Here is a 25706-nt window from a genome sequence, read left to right on the forward strand (position 1 = left end):
GATAATAGGAATCCGCACAAAAATCATGGTAATTCCGCAGGAAATCCGCAGTGTGGGTTACCTGCGGATTTACCAAAATCAGTCCGGAAAAGTCCATACCGCTTTCCGCAACATGTGCACGTGGCCTCAGTCTAGAAAATTGCAAGATTCTTTATTTTATCATATTTTTTTTAATACACATTGTATTATGGAAGAAAAAAATTTTCATTTTTTTTTTTTACAGAAATCCCGACTTAAACATTAGGTCCTTTTCTCACAACACCTTCCTTTACAATGTCCTTGGCGGTGGGCGATGGTTACTAGTGTGAGATGAGTTTAAGATTTAGGATACGCCGGATACAAGCATAATGTCCCAAAAGAGTTTAATGATTTAAACACATTTTATTTTTTTTTAAAATAAGAAAAAAACTTAACCATTTACATCAATTTCAACATTAACATCCTTTTAAAAATACAAGTATATACATAAAACCGCCACTCGAAAGAGATGAGGCCCTTCCTAGTCTCTCCCGTATGTTCTATATACAATGAGTGTGACTTTGGTCCTCTATATATGACATTAGTGCCATATGAGTATAATGCTATTATGCCCTTCTGCTCTCACTTTGCACAGAATTACTGTTACATCAAAGGTGTCTGTGTTTATTATTTTACATCATGATTTTGCATGGGAAAAAATGTCTGGACCTAGAATGTTCAAGGTTGTCAATATATTTCTATTGACTCAGTAATCAGGATCCTATAGTCGCCTAAGATGACTTTACTTTGGATCCTAGTGTCATACATTTCCTCAACTACTTTTTTTTGCTATTTGAGAGCATCATCTTATAGCGGTAGATACCCTGATTACAGCGATGTGTCAATTATTAGGCTGCTTTATGTAATTTCAATAGAATCACTATCAGCAAAAGACTGAGTAGAGGACTAGTTGTCTCATGCCATGCAGTCTTCCTGCTCTGTATAACCCCGCCCTCACCACGGATTGGTAGCTTTCTGCTTACACTGTACATAAGCAGCGAATCAGTGGTGTGGGCGGAGTTATACAGAGTTCAGATAACTGGACGATCTGCAGCAGAGGAAACAGTGCTGTATCGATTAAAAAAAAAAATCACTAACAGTCTATTAAGTGATACATCGCTGGAATCAGGATCTCTGCCTCTATAACATGTTGCTCTTAGACGAGGTAGCAAAAACTTGGTGACAGATTCCCTTTGAAGGTTGTCCAGTGCCTCTCATTTCAGCGTTAAAAGAAACTGAGACAATAGTTTGAAGCATGTGTACGATTAGGGCGCATGATACCTGCCCGGGTGGCTGATGGTCTTTCTAAAAGAGTGGACAATTAGTAGTAGATCTAAAGGATCCATATATATGGCAGTGCTGATGCTTGAACTTCACTAGAATCATACAAGATCACAAGTCTCTTAATTGTATTTTTAATCTATCCAATATGGAAGAAAAGAAACGGACAAAAGAAATGGAAATGTGGGGGTAAAAGATTTTTAGAAGAAATCTAATGATCTTACCAGAAGACATTTAGAGGGAAGGGGAAAAAATATAAAAAAACACAAATTCTCTTACAGTAGAGGTTCTCTTGGACCTTCTTGAAAAAGAGATCAGTATATTATTAAATGAAGATCACGCAAAGTCCACTTGTGTCAGGATAAGGCCTGGAAGTGGGCACGAGCTCTTCAGGCACCACTGGTGGTGATAATCTGGTTTTAAGGAACATTGTTGGGTTTCATCCTTCAGTTGATGGAAAATAAACTTTTGTTTCCCTAAATTAATAGTCTTTTTACGTTCCTCCTCCATGAACCAGATGTTGTCAGATGCCAGTCGTGAAGAAGGTCGCTGGTAGTATTCTAGGCTTTACGTCTTCCTTCACTTATTATGATATTCTATGAAGATGTTGACGATAGTCCTATATACCTGCCATTGTGATGTCCACTAATCTTCATAGAAATAAGAAAACAAAAAAAGTTTTATCAAAATTGACAAGTCAGTAGATGATGGTTGGCTTACAAGAGAGGGAGCATGGTGGACTCCGCTTTCCTTTCGCTCAGTAGTACGTTATCAAACTGATATGTCAGCTTCTTCTTCACCTTCCTGATCTCGCCAGTCTTGCCGTAGTTGCGTAGAGCACGGGCCATCTTCTGGTAGGTCATCTTTTTGCGGTTTCCCTTTTGTTGCCCCCATCTGTGAGCAAGAAGCTCTTTGTGCTTTGAGGAGAACTGAAAGGTCCCTCTCTCCCGGTCCAGCCACCAAATGCAATCTCTCATGTCGCCATTCTGGAGGAGCTCCAGGAGAAACTTGTACAGTCGGACCTTCTTACGAACGCCTTCAAGAAAAAATACATTATAGTGGTTAAAGTTTTGTAGAGTTTTATAAGTCCTTAGAGTTGGAAAAAAAAAATCATGACGAGGAAAGCCTACACTAGTGATTTGCAGCTGTGCTTTATGGTAGCCATATATTATTTTGATTCATGTGTACGTCACCGGGTCATCGTCTTACTTGATTTATAGGACAGTCATATAACGATTATCGCTAATTAGTATTTACAGTGGATGGAGCACACACTGTCACTGACTAATGAGCCTCTGATAACAGCTAGCAGGCAATTTACTTTTTTTTGTACCCTACAACTCCAAGAAGCTGTCATTCATTGATGAAACAGAAGGCTAACGAGCCCTGTGCATGACCTTCAGGAGGTCATTAGTTTCCATATTTAATATGCGTGAGCTTCATGTGAACTACTAGAGTACTTGGAGCTTTGTGAAATCCTTGGGCCTCTTTGAAGATCATTTCTTCATAACAAGAAAAGATCGACCCATTTTGTTTTAAAGGGGTTTCCCAGGAGCTATGAGCGAATGTGCTGGGATAAGGTGTTATCTAACTATGTTTGGGTGGTAACCGAGTGTCTTCGCCATGGTCGAAAAATGTGTTAGAGTGCCCGTGGCTGTTCGACAGGCGCAACACATGTAGGGATTGCCTAACAAACAGGCCAAGGTTATTAAGGGAATAGGTGACTAATACCAAGACAGGTTATCAAACTTGGGGTTAGTCAGACTGGAAAAAAAGAAATGTTTAGGTGTAATCTTATTCGAATGTATAAATATATTAATGAACTATACAGAGATCTTTCTAATGATCTGTTTACACCTATACCTGCTATGGTGATAGGGGGACATCCTCTACACATAGAGGAAAGAAGATTCAATCACAGATGCAGATTCTTTACTGTAAGAGTAGAGAGATTACAGATTCTTCACTGTAAGAGCAGTGAGACTATGGATTCTTTACTGTAGGAGCAGTGAGATTATTGATTACTGTAAGAGCAGTGAGAATATGGATTCTTTACTGAGAGCAGTGAGACTATGGATTCTTTACTGTAAGCATTGAGATTATAGATTCTTTACTGTAAGAGCAATGAGATTATAGATTATTTACTGTAAAGGCAATGGGATTACAGATTCTTTAATGTAAGCATTGAGATTATAGATTCTTTACTGTAAGAGCAGTGAGACTATGGATTCTTTACTGTAAGAGCAGTGAGACTATGGATTCTTTACTGTAAAGGCAGTGAGATTATGGATTCTTTACTGTAAGAGCAATGAGATTATAGATTCTTTACTGTAAGAGCAGTGAGACTATGGATTCTTTACTGTAAAGGCAGTGAGATTATGGATTCTTTACTGTAAGAGCAATGAGATTATCGATTCTTTACTGTAAGGGCAGTGAGATTATGGATTATTTACTGTAAGAGCAGTGGGACTACGGATTCTTTACTGTAAGGGCAGTGAGATTATGGATTCTTTACTGTAAGAGCAGTGAGATTATAGATTCTTTCCTGCAACAGCAGTGAGATTATGAAACGGTCTTCAACATGATGTTGTAATGGTTGATTCACTACAAAAGTACAAGAAGAGCCTAGATGCCGTTCTTGATAAATATATTACAGAATCTGGGTACTAGATTCTGTAATGGGACGTTGATCCAGGGAACTAGTCTAATTGTTGTATGTGGAGTCAGGAAGGAATTTTTCCCTTAACATGGGACAATTAGCATATGTCTCTGGATCAACAGGCTGGGTTTTAGGTTGACTTCTGTCTACCTTCATCTTTGAAGAAGTGGCTACACGTCTTATGAATTCTCTGCATTTACGAGCAGTCGATCGAGTGCCATCTAGACTCGTGATCGCTCTATCCACCCAGTGACAGCAATGATAACGAGGCACATGGCACTTCCGGGCAGGTTCAGACACTGGAAATATAAGTATGACTGTTTTCTTTTTAGACTGAAACTAGTCAAAAAAAAAATGGGACGCATACCAAGTTTTCTTATTTTTAAGTGTAACCCTTTTCCTCTTAAATGGGTTGCACAGATTAAGAAGAAACAGTGCCAACACGTGTCCTCAGATTGTGTCTTCTGTTGCAGTTCAGCTCCTTGAGGGTATGTGCACACGCTGTGGATTACTCTGCGGATTTCTCCAGACTGATTTTGGTAAATCCGCAGGTAAACCGCATTTTGGATTTCCTGCGGAATTACCGCGATTTTTTTGCGGATTTTGTGCGGATTCCACCTGTGGTTTTACACCTGCAGATTCTTATTATGGAGCAGCTGTAAACCGCTGCGGAATCCACACAAAAAATTGACATGCTGCAGAAAAAACGCTGCGTTTCCGCACGTTTTTTTTCTGCAGCATGTGCACTGCTGATTTTGTTTTCCATAGGTTTACATGGTACTGTAAACTCAGGGAAAACTGCTGCGAATCCGCAGCGGCCAATCCGCTGCGGATCAGCAGCAAAATCCGCAACGTGTGCACATAGCCTTAAAGTAAATTTGTGTGGGTTGCAATACCGAACACGACCTATAGACTAGTGCGACATTGTTTTTTACATCTATTTAATCTTCGAGAAAGTTTAACACTAAACCCTTTTGGTAGATATATATATACACCGTATTATGCGACTTATTCTGCTTTATTTAACATATGACAAATCTTCAAATACCTGGTTCACAACACCCAAAGCCAGAAGGCGAATCCCTGCTAGAATCGCTGTCTGACACCTCTAGATTTGGATCTGCAAAGTCATCTTCTTCAGAGCGGGAAGGACTCCGGAGATTACATGATAACGTATAGGTCTGAGGATATAGATTAAACGGCTGTAGAAAGAAAAATTCCACCATTAATACCACTGATGAGTATTAATACCACAGCCAGGCTTAGGCAGGGGCTTTATAGAATGATGAGTATTAATACCACAAGCAGGCTTAGGCAGGGGGTTTATTGAATGATGAGTAATACCACCACAGCCAGGCTTAGGCAGGGGCTTTATAGAATGATGAGTATTAATACCACAAGCAGGCTTAGGCAGGGGGTTTATTGAATGATGAGTAATACCACCACAGCCAGGCTTAGGCAGGGGGTTTATTAAATGATCCGTATTAATACCACAGCCAGGCTTAGGCAGGGGGTTTATTGAATGATCCGTATTAATACCACAGCCAGGCTTAGGCAGAGGCTTTATTGAATGATGAGTATTAATACCACAGCCAGGCTTAGGCAGGGGGTTAATTGAATGATGCGTATTAATACCACAGCCAGGCTTAGGCAGGGGGTTTACTGAAGTGACACATGACCACTATTCATAAACGTTTTCTATATTTAAGTGAGAAGATGACGTTGGATTCACCATTCTGATCCTACACCATGTACAAGTCACAATACACATGAGCCAAGGTTATTAAATCAATAAGAACATTTTTGGAGCTTTTACTAATGCGTTTGTGTCTACACTTGCAAAAGAAAAAGCCAAAATTTGCTGCATCAAGTTTCAGACCTTTTTCATTTCTGCGGTTTATTTGAAAAAACAAAAACAAAACTGGTGTTATGTAAAATGTGACAACTAAATTTAGCAGTAAAAAGTGTCACAAATTAAGCCAAAATTTCTGTAAAATTTAGACAAAGATGCGCCAAATTTGTTACCCAGCATGAACCACTTTAATAACTTTACGCCATTTTCAGACTTGTCTAGTCTAGAACTGGCTTTAAATACAAGGTAACTCTTGGCTTGTCTGAGTATTTTTGACAGGAAGAGAGGAGAAAGCCGCTGCGTATCGCCACTGAAATGCCAACGACCCAATTCTTCTCATTGACTAAGAGCGCCGGATTGTGTTCCGAAACGCGTTGCCTTGTGCTTCCTGTCTCCTTATTTCAAATATTTTTGGAATTAATTTTTAATAACCAAATAAAGTTGTATATTTTTTTTTACAAGAAGCTGGAACTTTTCTTCCCTTTTTGCATCTATCCATGTTTATTCAGAACATGATTTCTTGTATAGTGGACTTTATATAATTATGGTGAAGTATCAAGAAGCCCTCAACTATATCAGATGGTCGTCCAGTCTCGTCAAAATTGCTGAGTTAAGGCTACGTTCACATTTGCGTTGTTGGGCGCAGCGTCGGCATGTACACAACGCAGCGTTTTGCGACGCATGTGTTGTCATAAGATCCTACAGATCGGGACTTTCGGCGCAGGGAAAACGCTACAAGTAGCGTCCCCTGCGCCCTGTCTTGTGCGTCTATATGACGCATGCGTCGTAAAACACAGTACAACGCATACCGGCGCATGTCCATGCGCCCCCCATGTTAAAGATAGGGGCGCATGATGCATGCGTCGGTGACGCTGCGCCCAACAACGCAAATGTGAACGTAGCCTTAGACTGTGCGTCATGAAGTTTTTGCAGTGGAATCTTATCAAATCTCAAAACCTTGAGTTTATGCTCTGAAAACTCAGCAAAAAGACTCTCTTGTGCACATAGCCTTTGGGATTCTTACCTCTGTACTGTATGGATCCTCAGGCATGGGACATTGGGTCAGACAAGGAGAAGTTCCGGTAAGGTTCTGGTTGTTATCCTGGTAGTAATGGGGGTAATTTTCCTGCATGTAGGAGGAATCTTGAACATTTTGGAGTGGTGTTAGCTGGCTATTCTCGTACTCCTCATAACAGACATCATGTTCCATCAAGTTCCAAAAAAAGTCTAAAATCCGAAAAACAAGACATCAACCCATTACAAATCAAGAGGAAGGAATTAATGAAAAAGAATACTGCACAATCACTGAATTAGAGCAAGAAGACCTGACACATACTTGTGTTGTGACTCTCGGCTCGGTCGTATGGAATAAATGCGAAACATCTTGGAGAACCAACCACAGATCTTCTGCGGATATTGCTAGCACAAATTCTTTTGTTTCTTCCTGTAGTGCCCGACTTGATGTTGAAATCACGCTTACACAAAGTCAGGGTTTTTGTAGGTGTAACAGTAACCAATTATACCAACCAGGAGAAAATGATCATAATTTTAATACCAGGCTGAAGCACAGTAGTTGAAAAAGCTGTGTAGGGGGCTTAAAAGTGGGTGTGGAACCGCCAAACTCTGCTACAAAGGTGAGGTTGTGAAGATAGTTATACTCCATCAGCAAGGTCTCTCCCAGGCAAAGAGATCAAAGCTCATTGGGGTTTCAAGCTGTTTTGAAGAAACACCAAGACATTGTCAATGTTGAGAGCTGCCCAAGGAAACTTAGTGTAGCAGATGACAGACACATGAAGCTTGCTTCTTTTCGAAACTGGAAGATGTCCAGCAGTGCCATCAGCCTAGAACTGGCAGCAACCACTGGGACTCAGCTAAACCTATATACTGTTCAGAGAAGTTTGGACAGAAGCTTTCTTCGTGGAAAAATTCATTGAAAGTTTTGGGGTGGCATTTCATCAAATGGTATTGGGTTTTTGGTCAGGATTTATGGTGTCTTCAAGGCTAAGAAATACGGCCAGATATCTATCCATCATTCAATACTATCAAGTAGGCATCTAATTGTCTCCAGATGTATTCTGCATTGGGATAACAACCCCAAACATCCAGTGCAAAAAAGAATGAAGATTCCTGGAAGTGATCCCACAGATCTTTGATCTTAAAGGGAAGGTGCCATCAAAAAAATTTTTTTCCAGCGATTGAAAAAAATGTAAAGAATTAATGTTTACATTTTCTTAAAAAATATCATTTGTTTATAATTTAGTAAAATATGAAAAATAATTTAAAAAGGTTTGGCATTTCCACTTTTAAACACTAGGGGGAGCAGCTAATGAAATTTGACAAAAACCTAGTGTACAACTAGCTCACATTACTGCACTGCAGTAATTATGGGCGGAGTCTGCTGACGTGTGTGATGTCTCCTCTCCTTCCCTTCTGGGTGTTTGCTAAGGGATAAGAGAGGATGATATTCAGGAACCCAGTGAGCAGCCATTTTATTGGTGACTGCAGAGCTATACTGACAAGTAGACAGTCACCGAGGATGGCAGGCAGCAAGGATTCTGGGAGATATATGGTGGAGGGAGCAGGGTGACAGCAGCACAGAGTATTTCAGGAGAGCAGTGTGCTGGTGTATGGAAGCACCATGTTCAGTGCGCGGAGCAGCCAGGGATTGTACATAGAGCGCTGTCTTTTACACACATGGATGGACCGTCTGCTCTACAGAAATCCAGGAAACATTTCTGTGGATTGATGGCCTGTTCTGATCCAGACTTTGCATGCTAAGACCCCATTCCCCTCCTCAGATCCTGTTTTCTCCATCTTGTCCTGGCAATGTGTGAAAGCGAGGCGACAGGCGAGGTACGGGGTGACGCTGGGAAGGAAATGTAGCCATAAAGTAACGATAAAAATGAGACCCCTCTCTTCAGCTGCCTCACCAGCCTTCCCCTGACTGCACCTAACTGGAGGTCATGCTGCCCCCTCTATTACCCCAGACCCGCGTGCAGGTGCTCAGCCAGAACCACCATAGAATGGGTCCACTTTATGAAGATAATACTGCCATAGTGTTCTCACATAATACCGCCGTATATATCAAACATAATACTGTCCTATAGTTCTCACATAATACCATCATATAGATCGCAAATAACGACGCCAGTGTTCTCACATAATACCGACATATAGATCTCACATAATACCGCCATATAGATTACACATAATATCGCCATATAGATCACTCATAATACCGCCATATAGAGCACACAATACCGCCACATAGATCACACATGATATCGCCATATAGATCACTCATAATACCGCCATATAGAGCACACATAATACTGTCCTATAGTTCTCACATAATATCATAGATTGCAAATAACGACGCCAGTGTTCTCACATAATACCAACATATAGATCTCACATAATACCGCCTTATAGATCACTCATAATACCGCCATATAGAGCACACATAATACTGTCCTATAGTTCTCACATAATACCATCATATAGGTCGCAAATAACGACGCCATAGTGTTCTCACATAAAACCAATATATAGATCTCACATAATACCGCCATATACTTCTCACATAACGACGCCATATAGATCTCACATAATACCGCCATATAGATCACACATAACGGGGGAGAGGAGTGCATAGGAGAGGATTAGATACACAGCTCAGCAGTCAGTATCACACAGGACAGTATTAGATACAAAGCTCAGTCAGTATCATACAGGATAGGATTAGATACATGGCTCAGCCGTCAGTATCACAAAGGATAGCATTAGATACACAGCTCAGCAGTCAATATCACACAGGGGAGGATTAGATACACATCTCAGCACAGTAACACACAGAATAGGATTAGATACACGGCTCAGCACACAGTATCCCACAGGAGAGGATTAGATACACAACTCAGCACAGTATCACACAGGGTAGGATTAGATACAAGGCTCAGCACAGTATCACACAGGATAGGATTAGATACATGGCTCAGCAGACAGTATCACACAGGACAGGATTAGATGCATGGTTCAGCAGACTGTATCACACAGGAGAAGAGTAGATACACAGCTCAGCAAAGTATCACACAGGAGAGGATTAGATACACAGCTCAGCAAAGTATCACACAGGATAGGATTAGATACACAGCTCAGCAAAGTATCACACAGGAGAGGATTAGATACACAGCTCAGCACAGTAACACACAGGATAGGATTAGATGCACAGCTCAGCAGACAGTATTACACAGGACAGGATTAGATGCACAGCTCAGCAGACAGTATCACACAGGAGAAGAGTAGATACACGGCTCAGCAAAGTATCACACAGGAGCGGATTAGATACACAGCTCAGCAAAGTATCACACAGGAGAGGATTAGATACACAGCTCAGTTAGTATCAAACAGGATAGGATTAGATACACAGCTCAGCAGACAGTATCACACAGGATAGGATTAGATGCATGGCTCAGCAAAGTATCACACAGGAGAGGATTAGATACAGAGCTCAGTTAGTATCACACAGGACAGGATTAGATGCATGGCTCAGCAGACAGTATCATACAGGAGAGGATTAGATACACGGCTCAGCACAGTAACACCCAGGATAGGATTAGATGCATGGCTCAGCAGACTATCACACAGGAGAAGAATAGATACACAGCTCAGCAAAGTATCACACAGGAGAGGATTAGATACAGAGCTCAGTTAGTATCACACAGGATAGGATTAGATACACAGCTCAGTTAGTATCACACAGGAGATGATTAGATGCAGGGCTCAGCAGACAGTATCACACAGGAGAGGATTAGATACACAGCTCAGCACAGTAACACATGGGAGGAGATAACTGCTCAGAGTCAGCACCACAAAGGATAGGATTAGAGTGCCTCTCCCCCTCCCCACTGATACTTCATGGCTCCCTGCTGAGTCCTTTCTCCCTCCCGTCCTTGGTCTCCTCCTCCTCCTCCTACAACTGCAGGGCTCCTGCGATTATCCTGGGAAGCTGGAGCTCACAGATGCACTGTGAGCTCCAGGAAAATGGCACTGATCTCCTGCCTCTGCTGTGGTGTGGACGGCTCAGGGGGTGTGGCCAGATCACAGCAGGGAGAGCTTATAATGCTACGTATGGGGTCGGATGCCGACCGCAGATCTCTATGCCCAGGGCTGCCGTATTTGCAGAGTGTAACTACAGTCGTGCAACTACACTTACACTTCTGCAAAGCAAAATGGCGGCGCCCAGTGGCTGAAAAAAAATTAATAATAAAAAAAATGTTAAAGTTAAAAAATGTAAATTTGTATTAAAAATAATTGTTTATATAAACAATCATTTTTAATACAAAAAATAAAATGCGGCACCTTCCCTTTAACATCATCCAATCTGTGTAAAATTGCACAAGTGACAACCACAGAAGATCTGAGGTTAGTTCTCCCAGATGTTTGGAATAACCTCCCTGCCAAGTTCCTTCAAAACCTGTGTACAACTGTACCTAGAAGAAGAATTGATGCTTTTTTTAAGGCAAAGGGCAGTCACACCACATATTAACGTGATTTAGATACTATTTTTCAAAACATTCTTACGTTTTAGCATTTTTTTTTAACACTTGGCTAAAATATTGAATATTTTAAGTATCACATTGTTAGGAAGGATGCCTTTTATGCAGCTTTTCTTACTTAAAAACGCAAAGAAGAAATACAGTGCACAACATAACATTTACAAAACTGTACAATGTCTAATTTTCAGAACCGAATTGCCACCTACGATTCAAACCTAAATATTGAAGTGTGTCTGTAGTTAGCAGATCGCGATTGCTGGAGGTCCAACTTCTGACACCACTACTGATACTGAAAATGGGTTACTACACACCCCATACTGAATGAAGGTGGTCAATCACGCACACCTCCTCTTCACCCATGGTCCATGGCACTGCTGGAGATAGTTGACAGCTCCAGCATGGAGAATCAATGGAGCAGATTTTGGTGGGAGTCCCAGAGGTCGGATCCCCAGTGATTAGAAAGTTATCACCTGTCCTATGCATAAGGGAGAACGTCCATACTTGGTATCAGGGCTGTGGAGCCAATAAGCCAAACCTCCGACTCTGACTCCTCAATTTCCATGACACCGACTCAGACTCCACCAAAATGAGCTCCGACACAGACTCTACAGTCCTGCCAGGGCTGTGGAGTCAGTAAGCCAAATCTCCGACTCCTCAATTTCCATGACACCGACTCTGACTCCACAGCCCTGCTTGGTATAAACCCTGAGGTTTTGGTGGTTTTTGCAACAAAATTTAAGGCATAAAAAGCTACTGCAAAAACCACAACTATTTTTTTCACACTGTTTTTGTGTAGGTTGGATATTTTTTTTCCTTTAGCAAGGCTGAAACAACCAAATTATTAACATGATGTTTTTTTTCACCATGGAAAAAAAGTAAGGGGAAAAACAGTGTCGTCCGCACTACTACAATAAAAGCATACAGTGATGGAGATAATGAAGACTGTAATGTTAGTGATAGGGTTTATTAGAAGGGAGGGCACAGAGCTTCCTTTGTTAGGAAACTGCCAGCTCCCGCTTTCCATACAACAGTCTTGCAAATTTCCTAGAGGATTATTTGCATGCCACCTCCAGCCCTAACAAGGTCTTTGTATTATATGCCCCATGCAGGAGAAAAGATCTGTGGCGGGATGGGAGATCAGTATCTGGCAGGGAGGATATGGAGGAGAAGGGACCCCATTACAATTAGCCCCCTGCTTCCAGCTCTGGGGATGAGAGATCAGTATGGCTACTTTCACACTAGCGTCGGGCTCGGCCCGTCGCAGTGCGTCGGGACGAGGTTCCCGACGCTAGCGTTGTCTCCGCCGCACAACGGGTGCAGCAGATGCATTTTTCCAGCGCATCCGCTGCCCCATTGTGAGGTGCGGGGAAGTGCGGGGAGGTGGGGGCGGAGTTCCGGCCGCGCATGCGCGGTTGGAAAAAGCGGACCGTCGTGAGCAAAAAACGTTACATGTAGCGTTTTTTGCTCCCGACGGTCCGCCACTGCACGACGCATCCGTCGCACGACGGGTGCGACGTGTGGCAATCCGTCACAATGCGTCGCTTCATGTTAATCAATGGTGAAAAAACGCATCCTGCAAACACTTTTGCAGGATGCGTTTTTTCGGCAAAAAGACGCATTGTGACGGAATGCAGTTAACGCTAGTGTGAAAGTAGCCTATCTGGCAAGGGAGGATATAGAGGAGAAGGGACCCCATTACAATTAACCCCCTACTTCCAGGTCTAGGGATGTGTCATGTCACTTATCCTAGTATAGGAAAATAGCATGCTTTTAGTTTGCCGCTAAACACCTTTTCTGAATGTTTCCATTCAATGGCAGCAACATATATATATATATATATATATATATATATATATATATATATATATATATATTTTAAGCAGAAACAGGGACCTGGTGACTGGGGCTCTTTAAGACGCCTGCTGTGCTCTGATGAGTAATGGTCACATGTAATTCGGAGATTTCCCTGTCTTGTTTCATTACTGTTTTTTGTTTTTTTTTGTAGCCAGACTCGTCATATACCACAACTGTTAAGCTCAGAGAGACATTTATAACGTTGTGACGCGTCAATCATCATCTTAAAGACGCAGTCAGACAGCCATATAAATAGGACCGTGATCTGAATGCAGTGCACGGACTGGCTCATCGAGATCTGAATGCAATGCATGGACTGGCTGACCGAGATCTGAATGCAATGCACAGACTGGCTGACCGAGATCTGAATGCAATGCACGGACTGGCTCATCGAGATCTGAATGCAATGCATGGACTGGCTGACCGAGATCTGAATGCAATGCACAGACTGGCTGACCGAGATCTGAATGCAATGCACGGACTGGCTGACCGAGATCTGAATGCAATGCACAGACTGGCTGACCGAGATCTGAATGCAATGCACGGACTGGCTGACCGAGATCTGAATGCAATGCACAGACTGGCTGACAGAGATCTGAATGCAATGCACGGACTGGCTGACCGAGATCTGAATGCAATGCATGGACTAGGTGACCGAGATCTGAATACAATGCAGGGACTGGCTGACCGAGATCTGAATGCAATGTATGGACTGGCTGCTCGAGATCCGAATGCAATGCATGGTCTGGCTGACCAAGATCCGAATGCAATGCATGGTCTGGCTGACCAAGATCCGAATGCAATGCACGGACTGGCTGACCGAGATCTGAATGCAATGCACGGACTGGCTCACCGAGATCTGAATGCAATGCATGGACTGGCTCACCGAGATCAGAATGCAATGCACGGACTGGCTGACTGAGATCTGAATGCAATGCAAGGATTGGCTGACCGAAATCTGAATGCAATACACAGACTGGCTGACCTAGATCTGAATGCAATGCACGGACTGGCTGACCGAGATCTGAATGCAATGCATGGACTAGCTCACCGAGATTTTAATGCAATGCAAAGACTGGCTCACCGAGATCAGATTGCAATGCAAGGACTGGCTGACCGAGATCTGAATGCAATGCAAGGACTGGCTGACCGAGATCTGAATGCATTGCAAGGACTGGCTGACCGAGATCTGAATGCAATGCAAGGGCTGGCTGACCGAGATCTGAATGCAATGCAAGGACTGGCTGACCGAGATCTGAATGCAATGCACGGACTGGCTGACCGAGATCCGAACGCACTGCACGGACTGGCTGACCGAGATCTGAACGCAATGCATGGACTGGCTGACCGAGATCTGAATGCAATGCACAGACTGGTTGACCAAGATCTGAATGCAATGCATGGACTGGCTCACCGAGATCTGAATGCAATGCAAGGACTGGCTGACCGAGATCTGAATGCAATGCATGGACTGGCTGACCGAGATCTGAATGCAATGCACGGACTGGCTGAGTGAGATCTGAATGCAATGCACGGACTGGCTCACCGAGATCTGAATGCAATGCACAGACTGGCTGACTGAGATCTGAATGCAATGCACAGACTGACTGACCGAGATCTGAGTGCAATGCACGGACTGGCTGACCGAGATCTGAATGCAATGCACAGACTGGATGAGTGAGATCTGAATGCAATGCACGGACTGGCTCACTGAGATCTGAATGCAATGCACAGACTGGCTGACTGAGATCTGAATGCAATGCACAGACTGGCTGACCGAGATCTGAGTGCAATGCACGAACTGGCTGATCGAGATCTGAATGCAATGCACGGACTGGCTGACCGAGATCTGAATGCAATGCACGGACTGGCTGACCGAGATCTGAATGCAATGCACAGACTGGCTGACCGAGATCTGAATGCAATGCACGGACTGGCTGACCGAGATCTGAATGCAATGCACGGACTGGCTGACCGAGATATGAATGCAATGCACGGACTGGCTGACCGAGATCTGAATGCAATGCACGGACTGGCTCATCGAGATCTGAATGCAATGCATGGACTGGCTGACCGAGATCTGAATGCAATGCACAGACTGGCTGACCGAGATCTGAATGTAATGCACGGACTGGCTGACCGAGATCTGAATGCAATGCACAGACTGGCTGACCAAGATCTGAATGCAATGCACGGACTGGCTCACCGAGATCTGAATGCAATGCATGGACTAGCTGACCGAGATCTGAATACAATGCAGGGACTGGCTGACCGAGATCTGAATGCAATGTACGGACTGGCTGCTCGAGATCCGAATGCAATGCATGGTCTGGCTGACCAAGATCCGAATGCAATGCACGGACTGGCTGACCGAGATCCGAATGCAATGCACGGACTGGCTGACCTAGCTGACCGAGATCTGAATGCAATGCACGGACTGGCTCACCGAGATCTGAATGCAATGCATGGACTGGCTCACCGAGATCAGAATGCAATGCACGGACTGGCTGACCGAGATCTGAATGCAATGCAAGGATTGGCTGACTGAGATCTGAATGCAATACACAGACTGGCTGACCTAGATCTGAATGCAATGCACGGACTGGCTGACCGAGATCTGAATGCAATGCATGGACTAGCTCACCGAGATTTTAATGCAATGCAAAGACTGGCTCACCGAGATCAGATTGCAATGCAAGGACTGGCTGACCAAGATCTGAATGCAATGCATGGACTGGCTGACCGAGATCTGAATGCATTGCAAGGACTGGCTGACCGAGATCTGAATGCAATGCAAGGGCTGGCTGACCGAGATCTGAATGCAATGCAAGGACTGGCTGACCGAGATCTGAATGCAATGCACGGACTGGCTGACCGAGATCCGAACGCACTGCACGGACTGGCTGACCGAGATCTGAACGCAATGCATGGACTGGCTGACCGAGATCTGAATGCAATGCACAGACTGGTTGACCGAGATCTGAATGCAATGCATGGACTAGCTGACCGAGATCTGAATACAATGCAGGGACTGGCTGACCGAGATCTGAATGCAATGTACGGACTGGCTGCTCGAGATCCGAATGCAATGCATGGTCTGGCTGACCAAGATCCGAATGCAATGCACGGACTGGCTGACCGAGATCCGAATGCAATGCACGGACTGGCTGACCTAGCTGACCGAGATCTGAATGCAATGCACGGACTGGCTCACCGAGATCTGAATGCAATGCATGGACTGGCTCACCGAGATCAGAATGCAATGCACGGACTGGCTGACCGAGATCTGAATGCAATGCAAGGATTGGCTGACTGAGATCTGAATGCAATACACAGACTGGCTGACCTAGATCTGAATGCAATGCACGGACTGGCTGACCGAGATCTGAATGCAATGCATGGACTAGCTCACCGAGATTTTAATGCAATGCAAAGACTGGCTCACCGAGATCAGATTGCAATGCAAGGACTGGCTGACCAAGATCTGAATGCAATGCATGGACTGGCTGACCGAGATCTGAATGCATTGCAAGGACTGGCTGACCGAGATCTGAATGCAATGCAAGGGCTGGCTGACCGAGATCTGAATGCAATGCAAGGACTGGCTGACCGAGATCTGAATGCAATGCACGGACTGGCTGACCGAGATCCGAACGCACTGCACGGACTGGCTGACCGAGATCTGAACGCAATGCATGGACTGGCTGACCGAGATCTGAATGCAATGCACAGACTGGTTGACCGAGATCTGAATGCAATGCATGGATGGACTGGCTCACCGAGATCTGAATGCAATGCAAGGACTGGCTGACCGAGATCTGAATGCAATGCATGGACTGGCTGACCGAGATCTGAATGCAATGCACGGACTGGCTGAGTGAGATCTGAATGCAATGCACGGACTGGCTCACCGAGATCTGAATGCAATGCACAGACTGGCTGACTGAGATCTGAATGCAATGCACAGACTGACTGACCGAGATCTGAGTGCAATGCACGGACTGGCTGACCGAGATCTGAATGCAATGCACAGACTGGCTGAGTGAGATCTGAATGCAATGCACGGACTGGCTCACCGAGATCTGAATGCAATGCACAGACTGGCTGACTGAGATCTGAATGCAATGCACAGACTGGCTGACCGAGATCTGAGTGCAATGCACGGACTGGCTGACCGAGATCTGAATGCAATGCAAGGACTGGCTGGCGGCTCTCCCGACCCAAGAGCATGAAGGCTTCATATATTTCTATATGTTTGAGCATTGAGGTCAGATCTCGGTCCAATTTATACGATCATCTGACTGTCCCCTAATTATGAAGCATTTTGCACATGTATCCATAGTTTACACAGACTAAGGTTGAATTCAGTCATCCGTGTATCACAGTCCGGGTCAGGCACCAGTCTCCTGATCTGAACTGGACAGCCTTGTATATGCTTATGATTCTGTCAAGATTTGGTCATAGTTCTGGCATCGGGTCATGATACACGGAAAGTGTAAAATCAGGAGGGTCACAAACTGCACATGCATAGCTAGCTCTACCCATTTATACTCTTGCCTAAGAACGCTCGTTTCACGATGATCTTGCAGTACAATTATTTGACAAAAAGAAGAAAAAGCTCGTTCATCGAGTGAAACGATCTTTCATGCTGAGATCGTTTCACCCGACGAAACAGGACCTGTACTGCCTAGAACAATGGCTGCCTATGTGCACTGAATGATTTATTACAAGTCGTTCAGACAGCATCTGAAGCGGGGTTGGCCTGTTTAGGATATGAGACAACCGGCAAGAATGTTGATTAGTCGGCGGTCATAAAAGTTGTACATCGTGCACTTTAAATGGACTTTTGGTCCCCAATTTTAGACCCTTATATCTCATCGGGAGATCAAATGACCATTCTCTCGGTAGGTGGAGATCTCAGGCCACCGCCTACCAGACATTTATGGCAAATCCGGTAGATACACAGCCGGCCATTGTTTGCTCATCGGATATCTTCCTCATTTAACTATCAAATAGTTGTGATATTAATACCCAAAGTATTAGGTGTAGTAATGGAGGATGGAGGGAGGGATGTGTGCTTTACCTATGTGAGGTTCAGGCTCAATGGTCTGTGGTAAGTTGCCGGGATGTTTGGTGACGTTCTCCAAGTCTTGAAGCATCATATCAGGATATTGAGGAAAAGCGTGCATGCCCTGCGAAGGAACAGGCTCGTTATAAGGTTATAATATGCCTTGGTCATATAGGACTTGTAGTTCTTGCCACAGGTTGGAGACCATTAGTTTATATTTTTACAAAAAAAAACAGATAGACCACGTTTTACACAGACATCTATTTATTTCAATACACGACAGTCAACATAACATTTATTAAGGAGCGGCAAAAGTAATGGAAAATGACCAGAGGTATCTTTCCCTTACAGCGTCTGTCATTCTTGGACAAAATGGAGGAAAAGGAATAGATTCCAGTTCCTTTTCATTTGTTTTCACAGTCCTCAATTTCAAGACGCCAACTAACACGAGCAGGCTTCATTTATCAAAGCAGGCCTCGTTGTCCATGGCAACCAATCAAGGCTCAGCTTTCATTTCTTAAATGGCTCTGGAAAAATGAAAGCTGCGCTGTGATTGGTTGCAATGGTTAACAAGGCCAATTGTGGTAAATAAAGTCTGATATGCCAGAAAATATAATCATTTCTAATCTTTAAAGATACGGAGGGAACTACACTAAAAATTAGTAATGTATGTTGGGAAACAATGGAGAGGTGGAAGCTCAGAAGTTGGTAGTTGTGAGCAGTGGAGATGAAACTTGCCCATAGCAACCAGTCAGATGAGAGCTCTCTTTTTTTTTTTTTTAAGACCCGTTGCAAAATAAAAGCAGCAATCTCATTGGTTGATATAAGTAACTCCATGTATCCCGCCCAAGCAGGACAGGGAGAAGGATTTAGGAAGGGATAGTGGAACTATGTACAGGTCTATGGCGGATAAATAAGTGTAACACACAGCCGTGGCCATTACTAATGCCTATCCCGAAAAATGGGCCGTAGAACTGCCATTCGTCAGTCGAACATACATCTCAGACCTCATCGGCCAATATTGGATTTTTAAGCCATTGATGCAGTCAGTGCTGATCATCAGACAGAAAAAAATCCACTAAGTCCGACTAAACAGAGACACAATAATAACGGGATCAGTCAACAGCAGCTTTCTGTTAGTCTCTGCTCAGCATAATGGCAGCTGGATACATCAGCTATCTGGACCTGAACACAGTATACGGGACATCACCTAAGTAGAGGAAAAATCGAATAGACTAAACAGAGACACTATATTAACGGGATCAGTCAACAACAGCTTGTTGTTAGTTTCCAGACTCCATTCTACAGGACAGAAAATATCAGAGAGCTGGACCTGTAAACGGTATATGGGACATCACCTCGGTAGGGGGAAAACATGACCATAGACTAAACAGAGACAAGAATAACTGGATCCGTCTCCGTCGTTAGTCTCCGTCCAGTGTAATGGAGCCTGGAAATGGTATATGGGATATCACCTTAGTAGGGGGAAAACATATTAAGCTAAACAGACAATATTAACAGGATCTGTCAACAACAGCTTGCTAGTAGTTTCCAGGCTCCATTCTACTGGGCAGAAACTATCAGTGAGCTGGACCTGAAAATGGTATACAGGACATCACCTCGGTAGGGGAAAAACATGACCATAGACTAAACAGAGACAAAAATAACTGGATCCGTCAACAGCAGCTTGTTGTAAGTTTCCAGGTAGCAATATGCTGCACAAGAAAATAGCTATCCAAAGGTGTAGCTTCTGTTCCTTAAAAGTAAAGGAGTTCTTTCACTAATCCACAGTTTGCCCCTTTTTTTTTCTTGCTGCTGCTAATTACTAAAAATTATATACCAGACCCTTGATATATATAGTTTATTGTTACTTCTATGTGGCTTTTCCCTATTTACACACATACACATATAAGTATACACATATAGGGATGACTTACCAAGCAACTAAAAGTACTGTCGATGCTGTGGAAAAAAAAGAAAAATACAAAAGTCATTTACAACAGCCAGAGCACGGCACTGGGCACTAACACAAAACTTCCTAACAGTCGATTCATATCTTCATTACACTTCCTGAAATGGTGCTGACGAATAAGACACATGATAGAAGTGAATATATATACGGTATATATATATATATATATATATATATATATATATATATATATATATAATTTTTTTATTATTTTATTTTTATTTTTTTACACTATAGCCAGAAACTGTTGTAATAAACATGTTATAATCCAGAGGTAAATTCCTTGTTAACCAAAACATTCGTAAGTGCTTTTCTATCGCTTGATGGGAACTTCCTATATGTGTATTAAATATACAGATGTAGCAGAGCTGAGTGGATCATTTGAAGGGTTTTCCATCTGGATTGACATCATAGAGAGGGAACCCTTGCAAGGATTAATCATCTATGAGCCAGAGTCCAGAATCTGTTGGGATTTAAGTGAATAATATACTGAATCTTTTCCCACAACCTGCACATCAATCCACTCAGCTCCTCCTGAGACTAGTAGATCAGACTACATGATTAAAGTGATAGTTTCCCTTTAAGATTGAACATGTATATAATGGAAAGTAATGAGCAGCTGACAATACAATCAGAAACCATTTTGCAACATATTGTTGATGGTTATCCAATAATTCAGAATATTTGATAATCAATCACCCATTAAGTCTCATTCACATCAGTTTAAAATCATTTTTTTTTTCTGTAATATCTATAGATTTTCACATCATTATTTTTTCTTATAAGGAAACAAACTTTTTTTTTGGTATATTAACTTCTGAAAGGCCTATAGACTTTAAACATCCGGGCGGTCCACACTTTACTCTGCACTGACATTTTAAAACGTCAGTGCAGAGTAAGCAGCTTGTAGTAGTTGTGCAGCTGCAGAGGCAGGGAGCTGGCTGTCAGACACAGACAGACTCCCCACATAGATTTATTACCACCTCTGCCTTCCTGATCAGTGTGCACACAACATTGAACAAGCATTGTGTATACATATTAGGACTGACAGTGCTTCCTTTTCAGGACCCAGTGGTCATGTCATCACTGGATGTAGAGAGAGCAGGAGCTGATTGATTCTGGAAGAACGAGTCAGCTCTGCTATGCAGCCAGGAGGCTGAATTTCCCCTGTAACTGGGGCTAATATACCAGTCCCAGTTAAAGGTGAACTCAACAATAAAAATAATGTATTAATAATGTAATTATTGTAGGACTGACAGTACTTCCTCTTCAGGACCCAGTGGTCATGTCATCACTGGATGTAGAGAGGGAGCAGATTGATTCTGGAAGAACGAGTCAGCTCTGCTATGCAGCCAGGAGGCTGAATTTCCCCTGTAACTGGGGCTACTATACCAGTCCTAGTTAAAGGTGAACTCAATAATAAAAAAAATGTATTAATAATGTAATTAATATGCGTGAATTCAGCCTAAGGGAATGTCGGAATCTGTCATTCTGGATTTGGGTAAGCTAGGATTTTTTTTTTTTTAATGTTACTGGAACTATTTTCCAGCGCTCTCTGCTGAGGGTTGTAGTTTAGTTTCCCCTTTTTCTCAGAATAAAAAGCAATTACACAAGTTCTATATCTCACACATAAGTTTCCCAAGCAGTAGACGTTTATTATTTTTTCTACTTTACTAGCCCTACGGGAAAGCGCTGCAGTTGCAAAAGGAAAGTCCAATACGTCGACAGAAGGGCTAGACCTGTGCGTCATTGATGCCGCCTTCTGCTTCTTGGATCACGGCCCGCACAGTTCCATCACCCACATTGGCGCTCATTCTGTGCATCTTACTGCCCCAAGGGAGAGAATTTTGCATAGCAGGGAAAGGGAGATACTATAAAAGTAACAGAAGTAGAATTCTGTTTTACTCTAGAGAAACACAATGACATAAAAAAAATCACCAAAGCTACATGAAGGTAAAAGGGCTCCGCTTATCAATGTGTCTAAATTTGGCACTTACTCATGCTCGGTGCACTGGCAAAAATTATCATTCGCCATCTTTATCCTCCAGAGATATATATATACTGCAAGATCACAACTAAAGTTGGATGAGCCTCTGACAGAAAAAGAAAAGTGTAGTATGCAGAAAATAATGTCACCCTATGATTTCTAATTGCCAAGAGGTTCTGCAGGGGCCGGCATGTTCTCCAATTTGTAACATACAGTTTTTATTTAAAGGGACATAGGCTGAGTCTGCAACAAGCAGATACTATAGTGGCCACTAGGGGGAGCTGCTGAAGATCTGATTCTGTGCAATTATACTTGCCAAGACTAATAGCACAAGCCGGCAGGGATGATGCTGGCCGGCCATGTGCCGTGTGTCTGGTGCCAGCTCACAAGGTCTATTTAGGTACAGAAAAGTAAATCTGTCAGGCATTTCTGCCAGTAGCTTCTATAAAAGTTTTGGTTAACTCCAAATATTTATATACAGGTGCTTCTCACAAAATTAGAATATCATCAAAAAGTTAATTTATTACAGTTCTTCAATACAAAAAGTGAATCTCATATATTATATAGAGTCATTGCAAACGGGTTATTCTGACTGGGGGCTCAGCAACAGCTTAAATGAGTTTGTGTTGTTTGATTTGTTCTTGTTATCCTTATGAACAGGTCTGATATGATTGTGACAGAGACAGTGCACCATGACTTTACGGACACACTGTATTTCAAGTGTTTATTTCTGTTAATGTTGATGATTATGGCTTACAGCCAATGAAAACACAAAAGTCATTATCTCAGTAAATTAGAATACTTTATAACACCAGCTTGAAAAAATTATTTTAAAATCCGAAATGTTGGCCTGCTAAAATGTATGTTCAGTAAGTGCACTCAATACTTGGTCGGGGCTCTTTTTGCATCAATTACTGCATCAATGCGGTGTGGCATGGAGGCAATCAGTCTGTGGCACTGCTGAGGGGTTATGGAAGCCCAGGTTGATAGCAGCCTTTAGCTCGTCTGCATTGTTGGGTCTGGTGTCTCATCTTCCTCTTGACAAAACTCCATAGATTCTCTATGGGGTTAAGGTCAGGCGAGTTTGCTACCAGTCAAGCACAGTGATACTGTTGATTATAAACCAGGTATTGGTTTATTACTGAGATAATGACTTTTGGGTTTTCATTGGCTGTAAGCCATAATCATCAACATTAACAGAAATAAACACGTGAAATAGATCACTCTGTGTGTAATGACTATCTAATATATGAGTTTCACTTTTTGTATTGAAGAACTGAAATAAATTAAAATTTTGATGATATTCTAATTTTGTGAGATGCACTTGTAGCGATCTATAAAAATGCAAGAAAATGTACAAAATATATATGGTGCCAGACCCCAGGTTGTAACCAACAACCGAAATTAAATAAGGAGTTCAGAAAAGTCCTGCCATTTTTTCAGGACTCATCCATCGATCTATCTATAATCTACCTATCACTTCATCCATTCATCCAGCTCTCATCTATCTCTTTATCTATTACCTATCTATCTATTATCTATCTATTATTTATCTATCATTATCTATTATCTATCTATGTATCTACCGTATCTATCTATTCTCTCTCAATATGTTAATTTTTTTCCATTGTTTTAATATGTATTTGCAACCCTAATATCTATGTAATATCTATGCACCAATCCATCTCTCCCAAACATCTATTTCTTACTAAAATGTAATCAGTTATGATGTAATAAACTTTAGGAAACGTTAAATGACGTGTACTATCATATGGAGCAAGATTTCATCCAGATATATATTTTATTTGCCACCGTTCTGTTTGGGCCCCAAAACAGTTTCTCATTGTTTGAAGATCAATATTTTAGGAATGATTAATACTTAGCATATAACATCGGCATGTCAACTACAGCTCGGACCGTGCAAAGTGCAATCAGAGCAAGAAAGGAGAGGAACAAAAAAAACAACAACAAACTTCTGTAACATTAATAAAGTAAATGACGGCGTGTACATCACAATATCCATGGCTCCTCATCTAACGGTGCCCATTACCAGATTGTGGAAACCCTGCTGTATCCAGGACGGAGCATCATCTACAGGAATTCTTAGTACTTAGGTAATGAATGATATCTACAGATCACATCCATCTCAAAACTGAGATCTGTCTGTGCCAATATCTCTCCATATAGCCTCTATTTCTAAGTTACCCAATATCTACCCATCTCATATCTATACATCTACAAAACAATACATTGAACACATGCAGAACATTTTTTTAGTCCAACTATTGACTATCACATATCTGTTATTTATCCATTTCATATCTATTATCTATTTATTTTCTATCATCTATTATCTATACATATATCTATTATCTATCATCTCTATCACTGTATCTATTATCTGTATATATATCTATTATCGGTCATCTCTCTGTTATCTATCTATCATCTATTTATCTATCTATTCAGTCAAACTGTCCGTTTACCTATGTAATATATATCTCATATCTGTTCACACCCATCTATATATCTGTCTAAGTAATATCTATCAGGCATCTACTGATCTCACTGATCTCATATCCATCTGTCTTGTCTTTCTATCTGCACATGGAACATTTAGCTCAGGTCCATCTATAATATAACATCTATTTAATAAAAAAAAACAAAACTCCATAATATGTGTTATAAGGTTGGAGATCTTATATTTTATACATCAATTTATTGATTGTCGATAGTTAAGTAATAACTGTCTACATAATATATATATCCATCTAGTAAAAAAAAAATCTATATAGGAAACATATAATATCTATATATTTTTATAGATATTATATTTTTCTTATATAGGGGAAAAAAAGAAATGTAAACATAATATGTATTAAAACAATGCCCACACACATATATACTGTATACACACACACCTATTGATCTCCTATGTATTCATCCATGTGATATTTGTCCATCTAGCACAGACTGCTGGATGAGCGGCCGTAGAGCTGCAGCAGTGTGAGCACCGCTAGTGGTGGATCGGTCGCACAGACAGGACTGCGGTTACACACAAGGGACGCCGACCCCCGACATAGCCAACACAGTCAACTGATGAATTAAAAAATAGATTAATTAAAGTACCCCCTACCGTAGTGAGTCCAGGGAGATCATCGTTATGGCAGGACAGTGAAGCTGCTGACAGATGATTCTGTCTTTATGGCGCCCCTTCCAAACTCTAATATCACAGATCTACCTGAGGCGTGCTTTTTAACTTTTTTTGCTTGAGGGAGGGACAAGTGCTACAAGTCACAGGAGGAGCCACAGGTTTCACAATAGAGGAGATGCACATGTGCACAGTGATAGCACAGCCCCACTGACAGCCTGCCAGTCACCCACAGAGGAGGCAACCATGTACAGCCTCCACCAACAGAGAGGAGCCGGCTGATCTGCTGCACTGCTACACTGGCCT

The 25706-nt window shown here is 42.3% G+C and overlaps 1 protein-coding gene across 2 annotated transcripts in view; it reads right to left on the bottom strand.

The window, feature by feature from the left end:
• Positions 1-379: 379 nt before the first annotated feature.
• Positions 380-25706, bottom strand: part of LOC143770241 (transcription factor Spi-B-like) — a 33403-nt gene continuing 8076 nt past the window's right edge. Inside the window, exons 1-6 of one of the 2 annotated variants that reach the window (XM_077259680.1) lie at positions 25386-25495; positions 20228-20252; positions 18306-18414; positions 6835-7037; positions 5007-5160; positions 380-2335 (exon numbers count right to left, since the gene is read on the bottom strand). In XM_077259680.1, coding sequence (XP_077115795.1) covers positions 2016-2335; positions 5007-5160; positions 6835-7037; positions 18306-18414; positions 20228-20252; positions 25386-25408 — 834 coding nt within the window. In that variant the 5' untranslated portion in view covers positions 25409-25495 and the 3' untranslated portion in view covers positions 380-2015. Of the gene's footprint in view, positions 2336-5006; positions 5161-6834; positions 7038-18305; positions 18415-20227; positions 20253-25385; positions 25496-25706 lie in introns of those variants that run through there. The other variant, XM_077259681.1, reaches the window with a different exon arrangement.

This window comes from Ranitomeya variabilis, chromosome 4, assembly GCF_051348905.1.
Source record: "Ranitomeya variabilis isolate aRanVar5 chromosome 4, aRanVar5.hap1, whole genome shotgun sequence".
NCBI lineage: Eukaryota > Metazoa > Chordata > Amphibia > Anura > Dendrobatidae > Ranitomeya > Ranitomeya variabilis.